Consider the following 25,386-nt stretch of genomic DNA (forward strand, 5'->3'; position numbering starts at 1 on the left):
AGCCCGACATCCACATATCATACTGTATGTGTTGTTTTAATAAGTTTACATGTAGGCCTAGTTAAAGCGTGTGGGAGGGGTATTTTAAGGCTTAAACTATTATTTTTTTTGTTTTATTTATATGGTCTTTCTCAATTGCGGATTGTCACCTATCGCTTTTGGGTCTGGAACGCCTCGATAGGCGGGGGATCACTATATGCAGTTTTATGGTGAGATTATACTTCTGCAGACTGATATCATGGTTTTTAGTATTCCAGTTTGCAGTGTTTTAAATGCAACTGGAATCATCTGGGGGTGGTGCAGTGGTTATCCCTGCTGCTTCACACCTTTTGGACCAGGGTTCAAGTCTCATGTGTCCAAGCTCCAGGTGTGGAGTTTATATATTCTCCATGTGCCATTGTGAGGTTTCCTCCTGGTACTCTGGCTTCCTCCCACAGTCTAAAACACGCTGAGGTGAATTGGTGTTACCAAATGGCCCAAGAGTGTGGCCCATGAGTGTCCCCTGTGATGGGTTAGCACCCCTACTCTCCACGCCCCCTGTGACCTTAACTAGGGCAAACAGTTGCAGAAAATGGATAGATGAAATCTTCTGCAGAAGAAATGTTACAAGGGTTCATGATCATTTATTTTTAAGACTCTCCAACACCAAACATTTGATGTGAGAATAAAAATGAAGAATACTGGAATGTTTACTCATCATCGGTCTTGTTTTCAGACTTGAAGGATTTCCTGTTTCGTAGCTGTTAATGGACTAATCCAGCTTCAGTCTGCCCAAATTCGGCTGCTCTCTGCTGCCAGTGAGCTGCCCTGTGGTACAGAATCCAATCATGAGCCTCTCACCTGTGCTGAAATGAGGCCATATCCATCTCCGTCTACTCGATCACAGCAGCCTTGCGAGTGGTGACTACTGAGTGGTGAATGATTGGGTGGATGGGTGGGTGTCACAGTAACAGTAACACAGATATAGTTAAATTCCTAGCGAGTATTGTTACAAACCTGCAAAATTCCTTTAAAGGACATAGTAAACAGATTTAATTCAGCTGGAAAACCTAAAAAAACATGGTTTAGATTCTCCATATTTGGCATAGTATGCATGGAATTTTCAAAACAGAATGATTCCAAATTCAATTCACATCCTTCCAATTTATAACAGCATGGCTTTAATTTAGTGGTAAAACGTTTTCTTACTGCACAATATCTAGAATTGAAAAAGAGTGTGACTGCTGGGATAAACGTTATATAGAGAGACAAAAAAACATACGGAAGCGAACAGACTCTGCTCATTCAGCTGTCACGGAGGGTGTGACGTCACTGCGCATGCTACGTCTCCCCCAGTACACCTTGTACTCTCTCAGCGCTGGCATGGTGCAGCGTCACAGTTTGTGCCTGTTGTTTTTGCAGTTAGTGATATCTGTTTTGGTTCTTTCCTGCCTTCATGAATAATCTTTAAGACAGGGACGATTTCTGTAATAGCGACGCAGTCTGCGATGACAAACGTTTTTAAATTCTTTGTCGGATTTCTCTCTCAGGTGGAGCAGCGGTGATCGTGCAAACGCTCATCGAAGCTCTATTTTACAATTTCAGAATTATTAATGGCATCGTTTTTCTAGATTACATTTAGCTAATGAAGTGTGGTAAAGTAAGCAGTCCGGAGCAGTTGTCATGTACGTGAAGATTTTAAAAAGGGATTAACTTACCCACACAGTATCGGAGCGAAACTAATAACTTCCGTAGTCAAACGGCCATGAGACGGAAAACTAGGTCCAAGCCTGGTAGTTAGGCTATCCATCTCCCCGAGGCATTTTCACCTTATACAAATGCAAAAATTGTACACGTTTTGCTTGTTGGTATTATGCATATCTCGGCAGCTATGAATTTGGGCTTGCCGAATAATGCATCCCCCTTTAATTGTCTTTTTTACACACTGTAGAATCAAATGTGTACCAGCATGTGTTTTAGGCGGTTTTGGCTTAACTATGCTACAGTCATCTTAGCTGAAAAGAGGGGATACAAATCTTGGCTGCTATAAAATCGAGCTTGCCAAATAATGCATCCCTAGTATTATTGTTGTGGTTTTTCATAAACCTTACATTCAAATGGTGCCACTAGTACATATGGCAGAACCATAAGCTCTGCAGTGTAATATGTCCTCCATTAACGTTTCCTTTAAGATACGTCCAGATTACATTATGATATCTCCACATACTTTTGTCTGGAACAGAGGCTGCTAACTAGGTATTTTGTACCTGTTTCACAAGAAAAGTGATATATTCAAACTGTTGTAAATAACTAATGTCATGGAGTGCGACCAGAGGTATTCAGATTTTTTTTGCTCGCTCTTTTATGCCCTCTAATCAAATGGTGCCCTAAGCGATTGCCTATGTCGCCTACAGAGCGGGCCAGCTGGCCCTGCCCCTACCCCAGTGAAGCAAAAAAATCCCACCATCAACTCCCTTTAATTGTACATGGCATGAGAAATTCCTGGAAGACCAGACAGACACACGGCAGTGGGTCCATGGTTTATTCCAGCCTTGCCATCATGTGGACAATCCAGGAGAGCTGTCCTGGGCTGTGGCCAGACGAGGCAGCTCTCATAGTTCTCCTCGGATCCGCCACAGTCCGTTTTCAGAGGGCTAAGCCACTTGTCGTTTCAGCTGCTGACCTTCCTTAGTCATCAGGGACTCAGTAACTGAATTCAGAATAAAAGCAAACATCTTATGTCGGCAGTTTATTTCCGAAGTGTATGTTTTCTCGTGGAAATCGGTAACCAGGTGTGTTGTGATCACTCACTGGTGTGTTACCGTTCGTGATGCATGGATTTTTCAGTCTCATTTGGCAGTTCCCTGTGAACCTGTTCTAACTGTGGAAAAGCTCTGGATGTGTATGAAGTGGAGTGTGAATATTCTCCCACCTGGATGACGAGACAGCGGCCATTCTGCACTCGCCACACGGTAGCTAAGGTGGCGAAGGGGCAGGAGAGAATTTACCGGTTAGATACAGGGGATGATTAGGAGGCCAGATTTGTTCGGGCCACAGTGGGCGATTTTAGGCAGGACATCGGGGGTACCAGCCCTGCTCTTTCAGAAGATGCATTGGGGTCTACACTGACCACAGGATAGGCTAACCTGTTGGTCAAATCAACACCCTCTTCTATCACAAACCCAGCTTTCCTAGTACTGGCCAGGCCCAAACATGCTTAGCTTCTGATGGATTACCTGGTCTGAGCTGCAGGCAGTATGGCTGCTAATAGTGCATAAGCTAGTAAGTGTTAGGGGGAATGATATGTAGTGAAGCCTTTATAGTGCTTTGAGTTTCACTGCTCACCGACTATGAATTTTTGCCCCCATTTGTTTGTAACAGCATTCATTATTCTTATGCCAAAAACTGGTCAAACTTTGAAGATGGTGATATTTTTTAATGCAAATAAATATGTTTTTTTTTAAAAAAACAAAAATCCAGCCTGATTTTCTGGGAAGGGAACATGTTTTTTTGAAAAGGACAAAGCATCCAGATTCCCAAGAGTTTTCTTCTAGGACAGGAATCACCGTAGAGGACTGAGCTGGACGACAAGAAGCCCTCCCATGTGCTGGGATGTAAGTTACTGTATACCTGCCTTTTTTTTTTTTTTAAATGCGAGCAAGTGATCACATGGTTTAATCTGCATTGCCAAAGACTGTTGTGAAGGCAGCAAATTTGTGTAGCAAATGGTCACACATAGAAATTAGTGTGGTATTCTTTATTTTTACCAGACAACAGAAAGCAGACACACACCCAACATTTGTAGCTCCGTGTGTGTGTGTGTGTGTGTATGTGTGTGTGTTTACTATTAGACCTGGGTATATGGGCACATAGAGACAACCACGTATACAAAACACAGAACCAAAAATGTTCACAATACTCCCGGAAAGGACCATCAGCACATCGACACACGATGATGATTTTGCTTTTTAGCCTGCTGCAATGCTGATGCAGAAAACTGAATTTTCACGGAGACAGGAAGGGACAGAGTAGTAAAGGCTCCGTTTAGATTGAGGGGGTTTCTGATTTCGGAGGGTAAGTATTACGATGTGAAAAACGCAAGTGGCAGTTGTAGCAAACATCAAAAAATAAGCAAGCAATCCCTTTAAAATTCAGCAAAAAACTGAAGGTTAAAAGAAAAGCATGGTTGCATCTATTTACAGGACGTTATTGGGAAAAGCAAGCTATTAAAAATACAATTACTGGCAATTTATACATTGATACTTTATGATATTCTTTAGTTATGGAATCAGTGTTTACCGAATATATCAGCTAACAAGGGGAAAATAGTGTCTTTCTTCCAAAATTTTATATTATCTTCCAAAATAATGTTAGTATTGTCAACATGTCCCATTCTCATGTCTTAGCTCATTAAACTAGACATATTATATAAGAACCATTATTTATCCATTGTGCAATTTGCAGTATACATACAGTGGTAAATAAACAGACTCTTAAATTTATTTTTATGCATAGTGAATTATACAGTGTATTTTAGCTGTAATAGTTCTTAACCCAGAATGTGAAACTGTTCAAAGTTTGATACATTATTTTTTGTGAACAGGATAAATGGGACCATTCATAGTCACAATCACTAATAACCTGCAACACACCTGTCTTCTCACAGTACTATAGATTAGGGGTACCCAATCCCCAGTCCACAGCAAGAATTCAATCCACTATATATTTTTAAGTCACACTTTTTTTTTTTTTTTTAAATGATCACTCACATGTTTTGATTGTATTGGAAAAAGATGGAAATGGTTAAACACATTAGTTCTATCTCGCCAAGTAATTCACTGCCCTGCCCTCCAGTCGACAAGTTTTACTAGTCCGTGCCATTTATGCACAATGTGAACCGGTCTGTGGTCACGAAAAGGTGGGAGCCCCTGCTATAGATGATTAGTGTGCCATCTGATTGACAGCCAGCCCCCTAGGTCTTTGGCTGCACTAATGCTAGCATCACTCTTCTATTCGTAGTGGGAAAATGTACAGTGGTAAGGAACTTAAATGACCAATGGAAGGAAGTAGGATACTGTAGACATGTGAAACATTGGCTTTTTGTTTCTTCAATGCTGTTATAATAATGAGATTTTCTTAGTACAGTTTTGGCAAAGTGCAGCTTTTGTTGTTGAGCAATAATTTTATTTTTCCACGTTTCCAATTGCCAGGTTCCGTAACTGAAGATCGTACAAAGCACTTCATGTTCAAGGGTACTGGGGTTATTCAGGTTGACCAAAGTTCATTGCTGGCTGACGTTTTTGACAGCAGGTCCCAGTAGATCCGGACATGGGTGAACCTGACTAGTCTTCAGCACCTTTATCTACAAACAAGTGAATGCGGAGCTTTGGGGGGAGGGGGCTGTGAGGGGATGGACCGAATATTCAGGTTGATTAGCTCGTCTGATGTTTACTCACTGCAGTCGACAGGGGCCCATGGCCCCGGCCCCTGAGGGTTGTTCGGGGTCTGTGGAGCAGACTTGCTCTCGACTGTAGAGGTTGGCTGGTTTTTTGGCTCCCCTGTTGCGACCCTATGGTACACACGGGAGCTGTGCGTGGTGTTGGCGTCCAGCATCTCCAAGAGCAGGTCGTACAGTGGGACGACGTTCTTCATCTTCATGTTGGACAGGTGCTCTATCCCTTTGTTGCTATGGGATGGATCGAGGAAAAGGGAATCAGTACACAGGTACAAGCACTTGGGAGTCCTCCCAGGAGAAAGTAACACTAATGAGTACTTGGGAAAAATACACACTGAGCCACACGAGAGGATTACAAATACGTGGCATATATAGCAAGAGTCTAGCTATATGAAACACTGCATTTCCAGCCTCTATTCTTTTGGATCCCAGTGTTCTCCACTGTAATTTCCACTGCTTGGGCCCTTGAGTACCTGACATGGCGGATGTGCGAAAGTAGCATTAGCAGATGGGCCAAGCGAGTGGATTGCTGCTGGAAGGTTAGCCCTTTTCTGGAGATGGCCCACACCAGTGCGTCGGTCACTGCATCCAGCAGTCGCAGCAGCTTAGCCCGGCTCTCCAGTTCCTCGGGGCTCTCTGGGGAGCTCACACACATGTCTGTAACAGAATACACACCATCCACTTGGCCCTTGTCCATGCACAATCCGCATTCCCACTCCCAAAAGGAAGTTGTGTAGATTTCCCAGCTGGCAAGTCGGATGCACAGTTGCGGAGCCATCGAGAAAATCACGCACATACACAAGTCAGCAGCACCTCTAGCACAAGCAAGCCAGCAGAAGTTCCACCCCAGAAATTTCCTTAAGTTTTCGTAACATATGTGCTGAACACTAGATGGCAGTGTAAAAGAAAGAACACATCAGAAGATGATTAAGTCTGAATATCACTATAACTCATTACCTTGGAACACTACAGTTTCAGGATGTGTTTATTTTCTTAGCCTCACTTCCTGTATTTTTTTTATTTTCAGGCTTAGAAAAAAAGCGTTTATTTGTACAAAAACAATATTGTGCTAGCAATAACTGAATTCAATCCAATTAATTGTCTTCATATTTATTGCACTAATGCAACTTTTTCGCTAACATCCTTAGAGCCATTTGGGACGGGTGACAAAGTAAGACCAGACAGGAACCTTCCAGGCCTCATCCCACTGCTCAATGTTGGGCTGCCAACACATTCAAGAAAATGGAAAACAAACAAGCTTAATCGCTGACTTGCATAGAAGTTGCACAATTTGTTCTTTCGCATCAGAGAGCAAATAGTAATACTGGCTGAGGTTTTGCCACCATCGCCAGGCATGTGTCCTGGTTTTTGACCCCAATAAGTTGATAATGAGATCATTCACTTCATTGGGGGGGGGGGGCTGCCTGACTTGAGATCATGGTACAGCTGTACAACCAGGGATTGTGGATATGAACCAAATAGGACAAAACCAGAAGATGTAAATGAAACCACAAAGAGGCCACTTCTGGAATGTATGGGATGACGTGCATAGTATGCAGCCTTACTGGAGTTCAGGAGGATCAAGGCCTTGAGACAGACATATTCCTCCCGCTGTAGCTTCAGCTCCCGGAAGCGTGCAGTGGCAGCCAGCAGCATGTCGAAGATCTCCATGATCCCTTCCACGCAGCTGCCTTCATCCCTAGAGAGGAGGAGGGATTCCGGTTACACCATTCCCAGCATGCACTGCTAGCACCCCCCGCCTGCATCGACAGTCACTTCTGTGCAGACTTGGATAGAAAACCCAGTGCAGATGCGAATGTCCTGTTTTATCACTTATCAGTTTTTTAAGTGTGCATGACTGCAAGTCACAGAGCTCTTGGACACAGGTGCAGATTTCACCTTAAGCACCTACTTAATTTGGGTAGCCATGTAAGTCAAGGTTATGCTGGCACACCAGGAAAAGGGTCAGACGAAAAGATTAGTTAATCTGACAAACAACTTGGGTAGTATTTATTGCTAAAATATCCTGCTTTCTTCTTCAATCACACATTGGGAATAAAAAACAGGCACTAAGAGTCTTATTTTTGTTTTGAAACCCAGGAAACGCTAATGCCACAGAGATATATATGCATATCCTAGCTTTCTTCAGAATCAGGAAAAATACGTGCATGTTATGGGAACATGCCAAGGTTAGTTAAGCCCGAGAAGATAATCACCCTGCTTGTGCAGGCTGTGAAAGCCAATCCTTCACCATTTGTCTTCTGAGCACAACAGGACAGGGCTACATGCTCCCAGAATGCCCTCCTTTAGCCCAGTGGCCAGAGACAGCTATGTTGCTGGTTGCTAACATTCTGCATTAACGATTAAAAGTGGAGGCCAGTTAATTCCCCAAATCCTGAACTCCCCCCTGCAGGATCTCTGTCAAGGCTGCTAGATCCTTTAGCCAGACCTAACCATGAAAACACATGAAAACTGGCCACATATGGTTAAACCAGTCGCAAAAATAAAAGTGTAATGCTGGTGATAGATTATTAGTTTAAATTATTAGTCTGGAGTCTAAACATATTTGTGACTCACATGACTCATTATAATGAATTCAATAAATATAAAGGGAATAATATTTACATTAGAATAATGCCAGATGGGCTGCTGATTGCAGGGACACTTATTGACTTGTGAACTGAGCACACGGTGAAGTCCACATCTTTGTCTACCGACTCAGCATTCACTGCAGGCTGCCAGCAGGTAGAGACCCAGCAGGCTATCTGACCATGAGAAAAACATCTCACCAGCTAAAGACTATTACTGATATGAGGGGCCTGTTTTTCTTGCGAGAAAGAACACTATCTCGGTGGTTCGGCACTGAACTTATTGAAAACGGTGCTGCGTCGTGTTTAAAGAGACGCCTTTATAAACATGGGTTACTCCGGTTGGAGACTATGAACAATAGATACAGAAGTTCAGTTACTTAAACTGCAGATATATGCAGTGAGCTTTCTCCCCGATGGCACGTCACTGGCTAGCTTTTTCGACATGATTCTCGTTTTCTAGCTACTGGGTGGCATGATGCATGTTTATTTCAGCTGCACTGCGTTTAGTTCACAACAAATAACGATTTATTTTTCGTGTACCCTTCACGAGTTTATCTATACTTTTTTGCCTTTTGAAAGTCAGCATAATTTGAACTAGAAATTTGGACAGCTAACGCGCGTTAGGTATAATTCAACTAAGACACTGGCGAGTCTTTTTCTGAAGTTTCTCAGCTCAAAATCTCAAATCTTTCTGCGAGGTGGGGTTGCTCTCATATGAAGGGGCGTCTTTTACACCAGTTTGCCATTCACAACTTGCCGAGTCATAACGGTGTACAGATGCCAAGTAGGATAAAACTCATCAGTGCAAGGCTGAGCTGCATAGCTACAAAATGTTTTCCTGGGTAAAACTCCCACCCTCACATATTCTCTATATTTCATAGGCAGGTGTGTTAAACATAAATACTAAGTTTATCATCAAGACTTTTCCTTGGTTAATTTGTTCTGTAATACAGATACAAGACAGTGTTACAGGCTGCATAATAGATAATATATTGACTTTGAAGGACTTTGTCTGAGGATCTTTCTTGTGCTCCATCCATCCATTTTCTGTAACAGCTTATCCTGTTCAGGGTTACGGGGGGGGAGGGGGTCCGGAGGCTATCCTGGTGGTTACATGCGCAAAGCAGGGAACAAGCAAGGAACAAGCAGGGAACAACCCAAGATGGGGCCCCGACCCACTGCAGTTCCTGTGCACCATCTTGATCCTATTTTGCTTGTTTGTGAGATCAGCTTCTCTGTACTGTTTCCTAAGGATTGCACCCGAGAATGATGCACATGAGTTGGTTCATACGTCACGGAAAAGTGGGTGTGCTGTGGTGCGCATGTCGTGCTAGCAGACCATCCTCTATCCTAATCGTTCACACTCCTAGTGCCAAAGCACCAGGCGACAGTGTACTTTGACTTACGACCTGGGGTTGCACTGTACTGCAAAGCTGCTCTAAAGTCATGCTTATGAAGTGTGGTATGGATGTTATAGGAATTTTACTATAATTAACCATGCGCACAGTACACAAGGCGAAGTTATAAACGTTTATGAAAACATTTCGCTAAACTGAAATTAGATACGAAAAAAAAAAAAAAAAACTACAACTAAATGAGTACCAAAACCAACTGAAAAAAAACAAGCATCAAATACTTTCCTTTACCGTTTTTACATTTTTACCAAAGTAATGATTTGATTATCTTTGGGCCTCGAGCCATAGAAATATGCGACAATACTGCATTGCAACATTTTGTTATAACTAGCAAAGTCCTACTACTTTATCTATCCTTAGCAATAAAATTATTAAAACTAAATTTAATAACTAAATGTGACCCATCACCACGAAATGAGTCTTAAATCACACTGGTAGAAATATACCCATAAGACTCATTTTGTGGTGATGGGTCTCAAATAGATCACATAAATTACAACTTTAAAATAAAAATGAATGAAGCGGCAATCAAAAACTAAAATACAATATTAAAAATATAATCGAAAATATAAAAACTAAATAAAAAAAGCTTTTAAAAAGCACTTAAGCAAAAATGTACACAGGTATATGGCGTGGCAGTATAAATGTTAATTATACTTCTAAATTATTACTCTTGTAATAATTACAGACAATTTACAATTAAAACTATTCGGAATGGGGCTATAGCATAGCTAAGTTTCCTGACAAAAGGCAGTTATGGGGCTTCTGTGAAACTCTGTGCTGGACCCCTCAGGGGTATAGAGAGCAGAGCCACTGCAATTCCCAGGGTGCGTCATAGGTGGTGAGTGCTGGTGGCTGGGATGGTCCATACCTGTTGAGCTTGAGGTCGGGGGTAAAGATGAGCTTCCCAGGGTGATCCACAGACCGCCATACTAGGCCAAGCATAAGCACCTCCAACCAGCAGCACTCAAGCAGGTGCACCTGATCTGACAGGCTGAGCTCCACAAACCCTGCAAGGACAAGTACTGACACTTTCACCTTGTGAAATATACACATTGTTACAATGAAACTACTAACAACACTGAGAGACATTTGGTTACATACTTACGTGACAGGACATTAATGTTTGCAACAAACTCCAGGATGTAGTTAACATACTTTCATACTCTCAGAATCGATTTGGATTTGTACTGGGTTCAAAAATGCATTACGGTTTGCGCTGTAATCTTCTAGTTAAGTGCTGGAAAAGCTTTATAAGCTTTTAGTGACCTGTAGGTGAGCCTCACTATTATCTACTGAAGCCTTCAAAACGGTACCTTATAAAGAAGATTCGCTACTTCCTTAAGGGGTAAAGGCACATTTTCATTAACAGGATGGAGTTTCATTTTCACATTATCAGGCCTCAATGTCAGAAAGCATTCTTCCGCTATTTACAATGACACAGTTCTTCAAGCCTTCTAGGAGAGAACCCCTGTACTTGTTACTCACACCTGTGTGTGATGGGCACTCGCTCATCCTGTCTTCCTGAGACGGTCTGAGATGTGATTTGTTTTGAATGGGGATGGAACAATACCAGTAGCATGTAGAGAAGGTGACTGTCTCCACACCCCTCTGAAAACCAAAGTCTCAACTTCCGTTAATTAGCCACCTGCCATAAATGCTTAAGATGAGGTTATATTTAGCCGACAGGGTCCAATCCCATGTAATCCCTACAGGTCTGTTAGGCTAAGGAATCACTGATGACCTGGGATGTGAGATGAGGTTCAGCTCGTTGGCTTCTAGAAATAATTTTTTTACTCTGTTGTCTAAGTAGACTACAGTCTTTCCATTCCAATTTGCAAAGGCGCAAAGGAAATAGAGAGCAGCAATATAAAAGATATGGAGATTTCCATTTCATTTCCATTAAAATCATGGACATACAGATATATATTACACTCACATCTATATTAGGGGACCTACCAGGGATCTTTTTGGCCCAGCTGATCATAAGGACCAGCTCCTTGTCAGCCAAGTTGGTAAGGGACATCATGACGCTGCTTTCAGTGAAAGGCTTTTTCAGATCCTTCATGAGGTAGATCTCTGGTGGCTCTGCCTCCATAATGCAGGTCACCAGCTGTTCAGGGGTCAGGGCTAGGGTCCCCTTCATCACTGGCAGGCTACTCTCCAGCCGCTTCTGTGTTCTGGACCCCAGTGTACCCAGATATCGGATTTGAGGCATGCGTCGGTGCCGGACTCCACGGTAGCTACAGCGTTCACGTCTCATACCTGCGGAAAGGATTGCAATTAAGGACCCGGACTCATGACCAACTTTTTCATACAAAGGAAGAGAATCCTCCCACACCATCATTATGCCAATTTCATACAATGGAAAGGCACCTTACCGCACTTCATACACATGAAGGGAACCCTACTGCTCCTCATAATACTCACTTCATACACATGAAGGGAACCCTACTGCTCCTCATCATACCTGCTTCATATACATGAAGGGAACCCTACCGCTCCTCATCATACCTGCTTCATATACATGAAGGGAACCCTACTGCTCCTCATCATACTCACCTCATACACATGAAGGGAACCCTACTGCTCCTCATCATACTCACCTCATACACATGAAGGGAACCCTACTGCTCCTCATCATACTCGCTTCATACACATGAAGGGAACCCTACCGCTCCTCATCATACTCGCTTCATACACATGAAGGGAACCCTACCGCTCCTCATCATACCTGCTTCAAACACATGAAGGGAACCCTACCGCTCCTCATCATACCTGCTTCATACACATGAAGGGAACCCTACCGCTCCTCATCATACCTGCTTCATACACATGAAGGGAACCCTACCGCTCCTCATCATACCTGCTTCATACACATGAAGGGAACCCTACCGCTCCTCATCATACCTGCTTCATACACATGAAGGGAACCCTACCGCTCCTCATCATACCTGCTTCATACACATGAAGGGAACCCTACCGCTCCTCATCATACCTGCTTCATACACATGAAGGGAACCCTACCGCTCCTCATCATACCTGCTTCATACACATGAAGGGAACCCTACTGCCCCTCATCATACCTGCTTCATATACATGAAGGGAACCCTACTGCTCCTCATCATACTCACTTCATATACATGAAGGGAACCCTACCGCTCCTCATCATACCTGCTTCATATACATGAAGGGAACCTTACCACACTTCATCATGCCCACTTCATAGCACTTCCGCAGGCGACAGGCCTGGCAGCTCTTTCTTCGGTTCTTGTCTATAGTACATTGATTGGTTGCTGGGCAGATGTAATCATTGTGTCCTAATGGAGGCATAATGGTACTTATCAGTGTAAATAGCTATTCTCCCCTCCATTTAGTTTTGAGAGGCTCGACCCCAAAACAAGGCGGTGATACCTTGGATGCTTCTCTTGAAGAAGGCCTTGCATCCCTCACAGGACCAGACGCCATAGTGGTACCCTGAGGCGTAGTCATGGCAAACGGCACAGAAATGCATGTCAGCCTTCCCCTCCAAGCAACCCCCAGAGGAGTTCACTGCATCATCAGCATCCAGCCCACGTGGCCCTGTCAGCTTGCTAGAGTACAGGTGGGGCAAACAAAAAGAGGACAAGGTATCACAACATCATACTATGTGCGCCATAAGAGGGAACAGTAATCCAATCTCCTTTTACTGAACCACTGGTCTCTCCTGTGCTTGGTACTGTGTTTCACAGTATGAATATTTTTTTTAGAACACAAATAATGGTTGTCTGGAATTAACCTATTAAGGAATCACCAAATGAAGGACTTACACAGTGAGTAGGACTGATGGTTCTGCTACTATTTGTACTGTTGGCACAGACTTGAGAGCACATTGGCAGCTCTCTGTTTGTTGCAAAGTCCAATTTAAGTCAGAATGATCAGAACAAAATTTTCTTTACACAAAGACTGCAAAGGTTTTGGAAAAAGGCCTTTTTGCAATGCGGTTGAGGTAAAATCCTTAGGCTTCCTGAAGGAGTACCAGCTAATACTACCATTACTTTGTTATTATATACTCAAATGAATGAGGCAAGTGGAATCACTTAGTCATTTACAAATTACTTTATAACCCATGATGTTCTTAGCAAATTCATGGGCATTTGCCTCCAAGCCACTTAACACAGTTGAGATCTGGCAAACTGCATCTAAAGAGATGCTCTACCAGTTAAGTTATTTTTAGGGTGCTTTTCCACTGAACAATGTACCATGCTATTGGTATGGTGCTTTTCCCTTTTCCATTGACTTTTGGTTGAGTACCAGAACAAAGAAAGAAAGAAAAAAAAAACATAAAAATTTGGTACTGGACCCAAAGTACCAAAACAGCTGGGGCACTTTTTGGTCCTTTGGTATTTTAGAATGGGACTTGCAAACATGTTCCGATTACTCATGCAAATAGCCTGCCTCTGAAACACAATACAAAAAGTTACAAACTGACAAAGTAATGATAAAGTTTAAAGAAAAGTAATGTATGCATGGACAAATTGAGAGACCCATGAAACTGTGATCTAGTCGAAAGAAATATTCGCTATAATGTACCATGGCTGTACGATGTACAGTTTGTTGAAATAAATACTGAGATATTTATAAAACAAAAAAGGAGTTCAAATTAAATTTTGCACAAACCCATCTAGGAGTGATTTGAACAGCAAGGATCAAAATGATTACGATCAGCTCAAACAGCACATGCAGATCTCATGCAAATGCAGTGAACTTTAAACTGACTTTTTGAACATATACTAGATGCTCTTGAAAAGGAACAATCATTAAAATTGTAGTGCTTACTAAGTTTTGGTCTCGAGGACAATGTGAAAGTCTTTCAGTGAAAATTAACCCCCCCCCCTGCGCTATAATGTCTGAATGACACTGAGGTATGAAAAAGTCTGATCTAAACTCAGCCGACTACCACGGTCCTTGTGATGTGAGAAATGCATGTGGATAATGTGATGTCTGTATTAAAGTCGCATGTCACCCAGCCCTGCAATATTCAGTATAAAATACCCCGCCTCGTGCTGTGATGTCATTCAGTGCTGGTGCCAGTGTTTATGGCAGTTGAAAACTAACACCTTGAAGTACCCTACTTTTGGTACAGTAACAGGTGCAGTGCAAAAGTGACCTTGGTCAGTGCAAAAATTAATTTTTTTACATTTAAGAGAATTAATAAGTAAACCATGTAGCTCTAATGGACTGAACCAGCCTTTGAGTTTAAGTTGCATTACCTGGCCTGAACAATGATATGGTCATGGGCCTTGGTCTCCACCCATGGGGTCTGGGGTGGGTCGCTGTATACCATGGACTGTTGGCAGTGCAGAGTAAGAGGTGGGAGGTGGCTGGTGTGTCCTGGGTGGCTGTGAGGTGGCCAGTAGAGGGCAGGGCTGAGAGGAGGTCGCACAGAGGGACTGTCAGGGATGGAGGATCCAGGATAGCTTAGCACAGATGGATTGTAGAAGGTGAGGGTGGGGTAATCGTGGCCGTTGTCCGCGTAGGGTGAGGGAATGCACACGGCTCGGTTCTCCACATCGAGGCCAGGCAGAGGGGCTGCATAGATGGTGGGTAGTGCCCCGGGGGAGCTGCTCTGGCCTCCCACCTTGCTGGAGCCCACTTCCTGGAGCTGCAGAAGTGGCAGGTCACCACCAGGGGAGCTGGCCATGGCAAGACACGTAGGACACTTGCAGGCAAGTGCTGTTCCTAGCACATCATCCACTGGGCAGGGTCAAGAAGAGTTCTAATGCAAAGAGGATCCGACAGAAGGCAAAGTGTCATGAACAGCACCATACAGAAAGAACACACACACACACACAATTATAGCTGCGCACTAATAATGTTCGATATACCGGTATCAGTATGGTATTATGATACCAAAAATTGAAATGGCACAATTTTATCATTTCACAAATTTTGATACTTGATGAAAATGTGCCGTGGACCTTGTTTTATTGCTGCCTGAACCTATGAAGCACTTCGGTCAACTATAGTTGGTTTAAATGTGCTGTACAAATAAAGTTGAAGTTGAAGTAAATCTCTATTGCACATAAAAAAGAAGCTAGAGTCAGTGTTTCTTGTTAAGACCCTGTTGTATTATAGTTTGCATTGTGCTTTTCGCTTCGACTGTAAATCATGCAAATACGAATGTGATTCCACATTGTATTAGACTTGGGTACTAATATCAGTCGTGTTAGAGATTCACAGTGTGATATCACGTGTTGTATCAGCACTATTTGTATGTAGATGGAAACCACTGTTAGCCACTGTCCCACATTAGCCGGCAAAAGTGAGATTATTATTTTGTTATTTTAGTTTTCAACCAAATGAAACCGGTGAATCCACAGACCAGACTACGTCTAACACCTGTATTTCACTCACCCTGATTTATATGAGGGGTTTAAAGATTGTTTGGTGTGCATGATAACAGATGTTAGATACTGATGGAATTTAACGGTTACTGTTTTGTGTTTCTGCGTGAAGTCATGTTTAGTCTACTTGCGAGTTCATTCATATCCCTTTTGTCAGTGATGAGAAGTACTGTAGACTAGGCTAAATGACAAAAGGAACACACAAATATACCCAATGTCAGTGTATTATTGATGAAGTTTTGTAGCGGCTATGGTGAAATTGATATCAAAATATAAATACTGAATGGATTATATACACATATGTAAAATATAGTACATTAAATATATAGCATCATTTTTTAAGAAATTCTAACTTACGAGCAAGGTCTTGCAATACGAGTATTACGTCTGCCGAACGTCACGTGATCACAACTGAGCCGATAGTTCTTATCTCTCTCTCTTGCTGTGGGGTTGTGGGTAATCATCTCCCATGCTCGGTCTCGGTCTGCGTGCCTCATTCGTATACGTAGTTACAATTTAGTAGAAAAGCACCACCCGAATAAGGGCGTAGCAGTACCCACAATACAAGGTACCACTGTATATTTAATATAATATATTTTACATAAGTGTGTATATGTGTGTGTGTGTGTGTATATATATATATGTATATACCCATGTATTTTATGCTATACAGGGGTACCAATGCTGCTTTCAGTCAAAAGTCACAATTTTGGTATTGATGCTGGGCCTGTCACAATAATCATGTTATAGACATTGCAATATATAGACATAATCTAGACCTGGCCATCCAGTAGATTCAGGTACTCAGCTAACTTCACTTTACTGCTGTATAACGTTGCAGGATTGCTGTAATCATGATCCAAACATTCGCTTTTATAACGCAGAGGAAGTTTTATTGCGTTAACAGAGCGCTGCGCTATATGTTTCGGTACTCGGCGACCCCGCTTGTTTCTTTACATGCTCTGCCACTTCGTAGCTGAGTTTCTGTTGTTCCGAAGCACTTCCACTTTGCAATAGTACCACTTACAGCTGACCGTGGGAATATCTAGCAGGGAGGAAATTTCTCAAGCTGACTTACCGCGAAGATGGTATCCTACGATAGTACCACACTTGAATTCACTGAGCTCTTTAGAACGACCCATTCTTTCACAAATGTTTGTGAACCTGACTGCATGGCTAGGTGCAGTCCGCCTGTGGCAATTGATCTGAATGAAACAACTGAATTCATTGATAAACAGGTGTGTCCTGATACTTTCGTCCATGTAGTGTATACAGTCATTAAGCTCTAGTTAATGATCCCCACACACACAAACACACTGCAGAGTGCAGTCTGCTCGCTTTGCTGTGCTTTACGTCACACCGGATCTCCACGTGTCATCACAACTGCGCCATACGTGGATGTTTTTTCCTTCGCGAGATTTACGTGATGCTTCATCTGGCGTAAAAGCCCTGTGAATGAAACCAGCAGCTGCTGCCTGGTGCCACCTGCCTCCCATCCGGATCCCTCTAAAATGGACTTGGGTGTTATTGGAAACCAACTCTTCTGTGGCTGCCCATTCTTATTCATCCAGTGCACCTCAGAAGTCGCATCCAAAGCCTCGCTGCAGGACACAGCCAGAAAAGGGGCTCTGTCCATCGTCGTCTGTTCCAGTTACCTTTCATATTTATCCGTCCAAGAGTTGCTTAGCAACTGTGGCTCATACAAGTTGCCGGAGCCTTTTGCAGCTTTGAGAAGTTGGTTACAGCACCAACCACCTGAAAATACCCATTCTGGGAAAGGAAAATTATCCTTTAGATAGCGGTGAATATTATAGTAAAAGTGTAAATGTGAAAAAGGGACGTGTCACCTCATTGCTCAGTTTTTGAAGAAAAAAATGTAAAACTTGCTGCAAAATTAAAGGATGAAATGCATCACTGTCTGAATTGAGGGAATGTGATTTCATGTCAGAAAAGAGGCAAATGGTGATATTAGGACCTGCAGCACGCCAAGGGTCAGAGTGTGATTCCAAATGGCACAAAGACAAAGCTAAAAAAACCCAGAGATCAAACTGAGCTCCAGATCAAACCGTTGCAGTGCTGTGGCACTGTATAAAAAAGTTATGATTTTATTTTCCTGCCAGTGAAGTTCAGGAAAGTGACTACTATATGGAACAGTCTGAAACATCAGAAGTTAAAATCTCTAGCGGGTTCTTCCTTGTCGCGAAGACCTTTATGTACCTGAAGCCAGACCGCAATTAAGATGTTTGGCTTGAGTGGCCTTGCGTAACATGGCCCAAACAGTTAATAAAGAAGTTAATAATTCCTAGAGTCAATAAAGCTGCCAGATGACAGAGGAATTGCTGCACAGGGAAGAGGTGGTATTCACCAAAAAGCTTCTCGGTGACAATAAATGCAACATTTAGTAGAGCTGATATCAGTGCAGCTGACACTGAATATTGTCAGATGTTCCTGAAGCGGTTGTGAAGTACCCTCCACTGAACTGTGGCAATAAACACTGTTCTGTTTGTCTATATAAGGCAGCGTTTCCCAATCCAGTCCTCGGGGATCCACAGTCGGTCCATGTTTTTGCTCCCTCTGAGCTCCCTGGCAGACAGTCCACATTTTTGCTCCCTACTGGGAGCTGGGAGGGAGCAGAAACATGGACTGTCTGTGGGTCCCCTTAGACTGGATTGGGAAACACTGATAAAAAGAAGCCCTCTTTTCTCTCTGTCGTCTGGAAGAACATTTCTGCCTCTAAGTGCCTTCAATCATTAAACCCTTCAGTTACTCAATGTTCAATGTGACAGTAGAGCTAAGAGCAAGAATTTTACACTACATTTGTTAAAAATTAATCACTGTAATTGAAAGTTTTTATAGATAGCCTATCGGTAGCCAGATGATACATACTGTTAATTAGGCATGTTGTGAGTGCACTGGACAGAGAACTGTGCTATGAAAAGAAACAGCAAATTATGTTACTGAGAAATGCACCTGGGCACTTGCAGGGAAAGAAAACAGACTTCCAAGTACCAGAGGACAATCCAGGAGCGGAAATCTAAGAAAGCTAAATTTACTCTGTACAAAAAAGGGCTATTTGGTATAGTTTCCTACAGCAAATAAGACAAATCAATTTGGCTGGTTTTCCATGTCAGGTGACCTTTGTTATTGAGGAGTGGTGACCACAGACAAACGCTGTCTTAGGTCAGTCTGACTGCAAGCCCCATATTTGGGAGGTCATGAGGGGAGCGCCCCATGCAGGAAGCTTGAGCTCATTACTCGAGCATGTGCGGCCAAGCCAACGCAAGCGGCGCAAGAGACTTCCATGGGCTGCTACCACCACACCATGACCCAAGCGACACCGCACTAAACGGGAAGGTCATCGTGAACCCAGTGAGGCAGAGACAAATATCGAGATGGGAATATAAAACATTAACGTGCGTCTGAAGCTGGACATCCAGTGGTGACCCTGAACTTTGTTTTGGCTGTCCGATGCAGCCAGACAGACACTGTATTTACTCTTGCAGGATCAAAGGTCATAACTTGCCTTTAAATTGTTGGTATGACATTTACTCAGATCGGTTAAGTTCACCATGTGCACAATTCCATCCTGCATGCAACTGTTGTTAAAGCATCCATATTCTAGACGTCATCAAAACCAACATACTGTTCCCACAGAACAAAATAAGTAGTTTCTGGGGGTTAAGACTGGACAGGTGAACTCTTCTCAAGATCCGTGGCAGAACAATACCTGTTCTTTGGGAGCTCAGAACAGTTCGGCAGATGTTGCCACGTCTCTGCTCAAACTTGAGATGAAATTTACTACTACTTAGCACATCTTGGACCTGTGCAACATCCACACAGGTTGGGAACAAAACAGGGCTGGGTAACATTCTACTGTGAGCTCAAAATAGTTACGCGTATTTGAAACTGAGCAACCGGCTTCCACCGGCATTCAGGAAAGAAGAGAAATACACGTAACAGGCAAAAGTCGCGGCCCAGGGACGTTCTAACCTTTACTTTGTGAAATCTTAATCAAACCTTCAGCCTGAGGGAGTTCAGGGTCTCCTTAATGTGTGCCAAAAAAACATCTGGTTCGTTTCATAACGTTCAATTAAAAAGAGCTGAAACTTCTTATTACTTTCAAAAACTTAAATCAACATAGGCTGCATATACGCTTTGACAACGCAACACTATTCATAGAAGAGATGAAATATCAACATCCATCGAGCAATTAAAAGCCTACAGTTAATTTACATGACGCAAAAATATACTAATAGGAAATAGAAATGTCACAGCAGGCAGAAATATCACTAGATAAAATGACATATAGTTCACTTACTTTTTGACACAAGCAGCTGCTGAAAGTCAAACCGATCACCTCGACGAGAATGATGAGATCTGCCCAGAGCTGCCTGTCCTTTGGACAGAAGGCACACCTTTTGAATCGGCAGTCTGGCAGATGTCCACGGCAAACTGACTGCGGCAGCAGGTGAGAGGCTTACGCCAGGCCTAGTAACCAGGCCGGTGTGTTCTGAACAGCAGCAGCAGGCTGCTTCGATGGGTAAAGTGGGGTGTATACAAAGCACAGGCAAGTGGTGATTTAACTGTGGGAGCAGAGCAGTGTGACAGCGCACAGCGTCTCCGTTCCAAAACCACGACATGCTGGCATGAGACCCCAGGACCTCGATCCAGATTTGTCGCCATTCAAGCATCATAATCTCAGAGCCTTTGCGGCTGACCTGAGTAATGCACATTACATCTCTCTGCCAAGGCACTTGCTTTGCATACGCAGCCGAAGGCGGCACCACTGGGTAACCCGCGACAAGACCGGACCCACATGGCGCTGCTGCTCCAGCTCGCCCGCTGACAAGCACGTCGCAGGATCAAGTGTGCTTATTGCGATGCTGCTGTAGTACATTCTCAAGCTGGGAAGGAGTAAGCCTTTGCATTTCTGTTTGTTGCCAGGGTACGCTGTTTTTTTTTAAATTTCTCCTTTTAAAAAGTGGCCACCAGCCAGCCGCACATTCCTCTGAACAAAAGGCCAAGGCTGAGCCGTTACTCCCCATCTGGGGCTTTGCTGGGTCCTCGGCGCAGGCGGAAACAGACGAGAAAAGGCAACCCAGTCGGTGAGGAAAAGCACGCTTTGCTTGGGGTTTGGGGGGGGGGGGGGTGTTGATTAATCTCAATAGGGCTGCCTGTTTATTTTAAACGGGGCAGGAGGTAATTTACCTGCCGTAAGTGCTGACACCCCCAGGCTGCAAGCTTCACTTTTGGGGGATGGGGGGGGGGGGGGATGAACCTTTTAAGCCAGGGTGTCCTGGGTACAGTCCATCAGAACTTTGAAAACCAGCTGTCTCCTCACGTAAACCCGTTTGTCCAAATCTAGCCCTCAACGGCTGCCTAGATAAACAGAATACATACAGCTACTGAATGGTGTTTTTCACCATGTATCGAATAATAGAAGAAATGGGTTTCCCTTAATACCGGTAATTTCACTCGTTTTTATGACCGCTTCGGTCAAAGTATTAAATTAAAGCTTTTGGCCGTTTGGTTAACTGGTTGGCTAAAATGGACCACATTCTGAACAGACAATGGACAGAATATGGCGTGTTGTACATTCCTCTCTCCTCTCATCACACGCACAAGACGACGACTGGCCTTTGCGCTGTTAGAAGACCTGTGATTGTTAAGAAGGTGTTTCCTCCTGTAACACTCCCTGGTCTCCGACGGGACTTTCGGATGTGTCGTCTGCTGCTGGAGTGAGGAACGCGGCCAGAAAACGCCAAAGCGAACAAACAGCAGCCGACGTTCATCAGACACCCACAGCTGACAGTCACAGCTGACAGGCTGATGTGGGGTTGATGTGTTGAGCATTCTGGGTAGTTGTCCGAGTGGCAAACCGTGACTCTCTATCTCACACTGTTCAGGTGACTCCCCGAATCTCTCTCAGGCTCCTTGTCCCAGCCAGGACACCTCCCAGTCGAACCTCACAGCGGCATACTCCTCAAACGACTAGGCATGTACTCCGAATAGCCCACGCCCAAAACTATTGATATGCAGAACAGACAAGTACACATTCAACTCTAAAGCTGGTTGAACCGTAACCTTTATTTAATATATTGGGACTGGGTTGTTAACATAATCAGACCTCTGCATGCCTACTGGGAAATCTTTATGCAACGAACTATGGATTTGGTGGATGTAGATTTGTTTTAGTTACATGGTGTACGGGTTCTGGATAATGGAATTACAAAATGGCCCATAGAGAACCATGACCTTGGCGTATTTGGCACTTGGTAACAAAAAGAACCTCTTGGTGTGCTCCAGTGAGGGGTATAAGGGGGGGTATAAGGGAGGGAGGGGGGCGTGGTCTCTTGGATATTTTCTACCAAACCGGACACAGTCTTTCTAAGACTGCTTTTGTAAGGGGAGGGGGAGGAGGGACAGCCTCGATGTTGACCAAGTGGTAAGAATAAAGACACTCATACAGACTTAAATAACACAGCACAATAACTAACTTTCTGACCTCACTGTAGCCCCACAGGGGAGCACAACAAGCAACTCTCCCCTCATCCGAAAACCACAACAGCAGCAAACAGGAAATGAGGAGCTCACGTCCTGCGATTGGTGTGTACGTGCCGCGGATTCACAGGCTGGTACATCCACACTTTGCTGGCTTTCATTACCGCTGCACATGCTAACTAACCTGGTGGGCACTGCCTCTTTTCAGTGGGATGTTGGCTTTATTTTGGCAATTGGAGTTTATTCGGGGTGTGACGGCATCATCTGATGCAGAGCATCACCTTTTTCTTTTAAGAATGTATTTTTTTTCTACACATAACTGCCAGAAACAATTATAAACGGCAAATGATTAATTAATATGGAGCATGATTCTGAAATACATCAGCCAGTAAATTAGTTAATTTATTGCAATAATGTGCTTCTGTAAGGCACCCCTTATTCTCCCCCCCCACCCCACACACACACACACACACACATCACCCTGGGAACTGCATTGGGCTCAAATAGTCAGGAGCATCTAAAGTGTATAGAAAAATGACAAATCATTCATTATATTCTGGAGGACCTCATTCCTGTTTAAAAGTATGTGGAGTGAGGCATTTTAAGAAGTTTATATGAATATTAAACTAAAGAATTTTACATAATTCCTTTTTGCTTGCAGTTAGAATACATGACAACACAAGCAAACAGCAAAAAACACGGAAAGGTAGGCAAATATTTTGTAGCGAAATCAAGCTGAAACGTTGTTTTGAGAATTAAGCGAGGTATTAAAAGCGACGCATTAACCAGCCACACTGCGTTTGACATTTCCACATCAAACCAAGTTAATTATTTGCAACGGGAAACGTGAAAGTGTTTTTCACGCCAGGAGTTTATTTTATGTTAATGAGAGAGTCAGCTTTCGGACGTCAACGTGATTGAATCTTCTATCATCACGCATACTGATGACAGACAATGTTCCTCCATTGCTTCTTTTAGCATCATATAGCTGAGCCTAACAGTATCGGTAATGAATTCACAGTCAACTTATTCCCAATTTACAAAAAAAAACAAACGAAAAACTTCATAAAAAGAATTATAATTGTCAAGCGATATGTTTGGAACAAGCATGGCAACTTTTTCCTCCTAATGTCCATCGACTCTGCTAACTGCTGTCTACCAATAATCAAAAGACAATAGTATGCACTTCAACCCAAATGTCGCGTTTCACAATGAAACACAATTTAGACTTTTATTAAATCTTCTAAAGTAAGGACATCTTAATTTTTATTCGTTTTCTACACAAGTGCAATTCCCACGTTTCGCTGGTTGGATGTTCAGCTGTTTGTATTTTTTAATTATTAAACCAGAGCACATTTTGACATACTGTATACCAAAAATGGATTCGCAGAGGTGCTCACTTATTCAATTTGTCTTTATGGAAATAGTCCATTTCAATTAAATCAATTTAGTACGTGCAACTTCACGTAATAAGTTCTCACTTCAGAAGAGACACAACGTACAATATATCGGCAGTGCAAGTTAACCTTTACACCCCTTGAGGTGTAACGTACTGGATTAATATTCACACGTTATTTCAGTTCCTTCTCGACAATAACTCCGACAGTTATGTCAGTCATCGAATCTGAAATTGCCTAAACAATTTCATTTAGATATCTCGAGTACTAAATGGGGTAATATGTAAAATAATGACCGAAACACATCAGCCATTATGATTAATTACTTAAATTCGATGCATTTAGGTGACGTAAATGGCACTGCAGAGCGACCGCACGACTTTTAACACGGGCTAGACGGACATCCTGGTGAATTAGGTGCTCACTTATGACATTAGATACTTTGCGTTAATAACATTAAATTTAAGGTCAAATTTGAAAAGTATTTGATTTGAAGTGTTACATTTGAAATTCGAATCTATTGTGGAATATAGAATACAGAAAGAACTTTACTGAACACAACATATATAAATGGAATAATATATAATTGTAGTTGTCAACGGTGAGAATCCTTCGGGGTATTAAAGCAACAACGAAATACGTATACAACACTAAGAATTAAGAAAGAATAATTTTCCAGGCACTAACCATGGAGTGCGGCTGCAGGAAATACTACAAAAGCGTGAATGCAACAAGTTGAAACAACTTAAATGAAGAGTTTGGTTTTTTTTTATTTGCTCTACGCGGAACAGGGACTGCTCTTGTGACAATACCAGATGTTGAGCGGTTTATTTAATTTTTTTTATCAAACCAACCTGTCTTCGTGCATCTCTGCAAACATCTCTTTTACGCAAGGACCGTCGATCAGTCGGACGAAATACCTGTAGCTGAAGACAGCACTTCTTCTACAAAAGCCGCAGTGTTCCCAGTTTACAGATGCTTCGCGCTGACACCGAGTGCAGAGAATAAACTCCGACAGCGATCATGATGCGCCCGTGTGAAGGTTAGCGGCGAAGCGTCTGGCAGCTCTGCGAAGCGAGACGGCGACTGTGCGGCTGGATTTTAGCGCTCATTTCGTTTTTATGCTCGCTTTGCTCTCCTTGCCTGAGAAATTTCATACTTCAACGACAGTTGCCGACGTCAGTGACCACACCCTCCCAAATGCTCCTCTATCCTTTGCTTTTGAGTAGGTAGTTTGTTTATTTCTTTTGTTAATGTTGAGAATATGCCTCGTTGTAAATTTAACTTTCTGAAACGCACTACCATAGATGCACACGAGGCTTTTGGAGGGGGAAATTAGCTAAGATCTAGTGTCATTACCTTTATACATTGTTTTGTAATATATGATAAATCTCTGGTATACAAAATGACACTTTAGCAAAAACCGTAAAAATGCAGAATTATATTCAAATACATTTAGGTATTTTCTGGATTTTTTTGGAATCATACACGCCCTGTTGTTAATTTTGCTTAGCAGAACGTTTGTTATGTTCCATCTGTTATATAAAGCACAGTGATTATTCAGATATACCAATTGATAAAAGAGTATGCGAGTTACTACATTGCGTTAAACTGAACTTGCACACGTTGCCTTTCCTGAACACCTGAACCTGGGCGTATTCC

The 25,386-nt window shown here is 42.8% G+C and overlaps 1 protein-coding gene across 2 annotated transcripts; it reads right to left on the reverse strand.

Moving 5' to 3' along the window:
* Nucleotides 1-3,721: 3,721 nt before the first annotated feature.
* Nucleotides 3,722-24,859, reverse strand: LOC125708125 (estrogen receptor beta-like). 2 transcript variants are annotated; one of them, XM_048975689.1, is made up of 9 exons: nucleotides 24,645-24,859; nucleotides 14,693-15,198; nucleotides 12,855-13,033; nucleotides 12,644-12,760; nucleotides 11,400-11,705; nucleotides 10,312-10,450; nucleotides 7,000-7,133; nucleotides 5,908-6,091; nucleotides 3,722-5,665 (listed from the first exon to the last, which is right to left on the reverse strand). In XM_048975689.1, the coding sequence occupies exons 2-9, from the start codon at nucleotides 15,121-15,123 to the stop codon at nucleotides 5,428-5,430; spliced, it is 1,728 nt and encodes a 575-aa protein (XP_048831646.1). In that variant the 5' UTR covers nucleotides 15,124-15,198; nucleotides 24,645-24,859; the 3' UTR covers nucleotides 3,722-5,427. The 2 variants fall into 2 exon arrangements, with proteins under 2 accessions (XP_048831646.1, XP_048831645.1); XM_048975688.1 differs by lacking the exon at nucleotides 24,645-24,859 and adding an exon at nucleotides 20,145-20,288.
* Between the last annotated feature and the right edge of the window lie 527 nt (nucleotides 24,860-25,386).

The sequence above is a fragment of the Brienomyrus brachyistius genome, chromosome 14 (assembly GCF_023856365.1).
Source record: "Brienomyrus brachyistius isolate T26 chromosome 14, BBRACH_0.4, whole genome shotgun sequence".
Taxonomy (NCBI): domain Eukaryota; kingdom Metazoa; phylum Chordata; class Actinopteri; order Osteoglossiformes; family Mormyridae; genus Brienomyrus; species Brienomyrus brachyistius.

Excerpts from the sequence above, each read along its gene's own strand:
- LOC125708125 (XM_048975689.1), bottom strand. The coding sequence starts at position 15,123 with ATGGCCAGCTCCCCTGGTGGTGACCTGCCACTTCTGCAGCTCCAGGAA. Across the intron at positions 11,706-12,643 it reads AGTGGGCATGATGAAGTGTG|GTATGAGACGTGAACGCTGT; the intron begins GTAAGGTTCCCT and ends TCCTTTCCGCAG. Across the intron at positions 10,451-11,399 it reads CTGGGCCAAAAAGATCCCTG|GGTTTGTGGAGCTCAGCCTG; the intron begins GTAGGTCCCCTA and ends TTGTCCTTGCAG.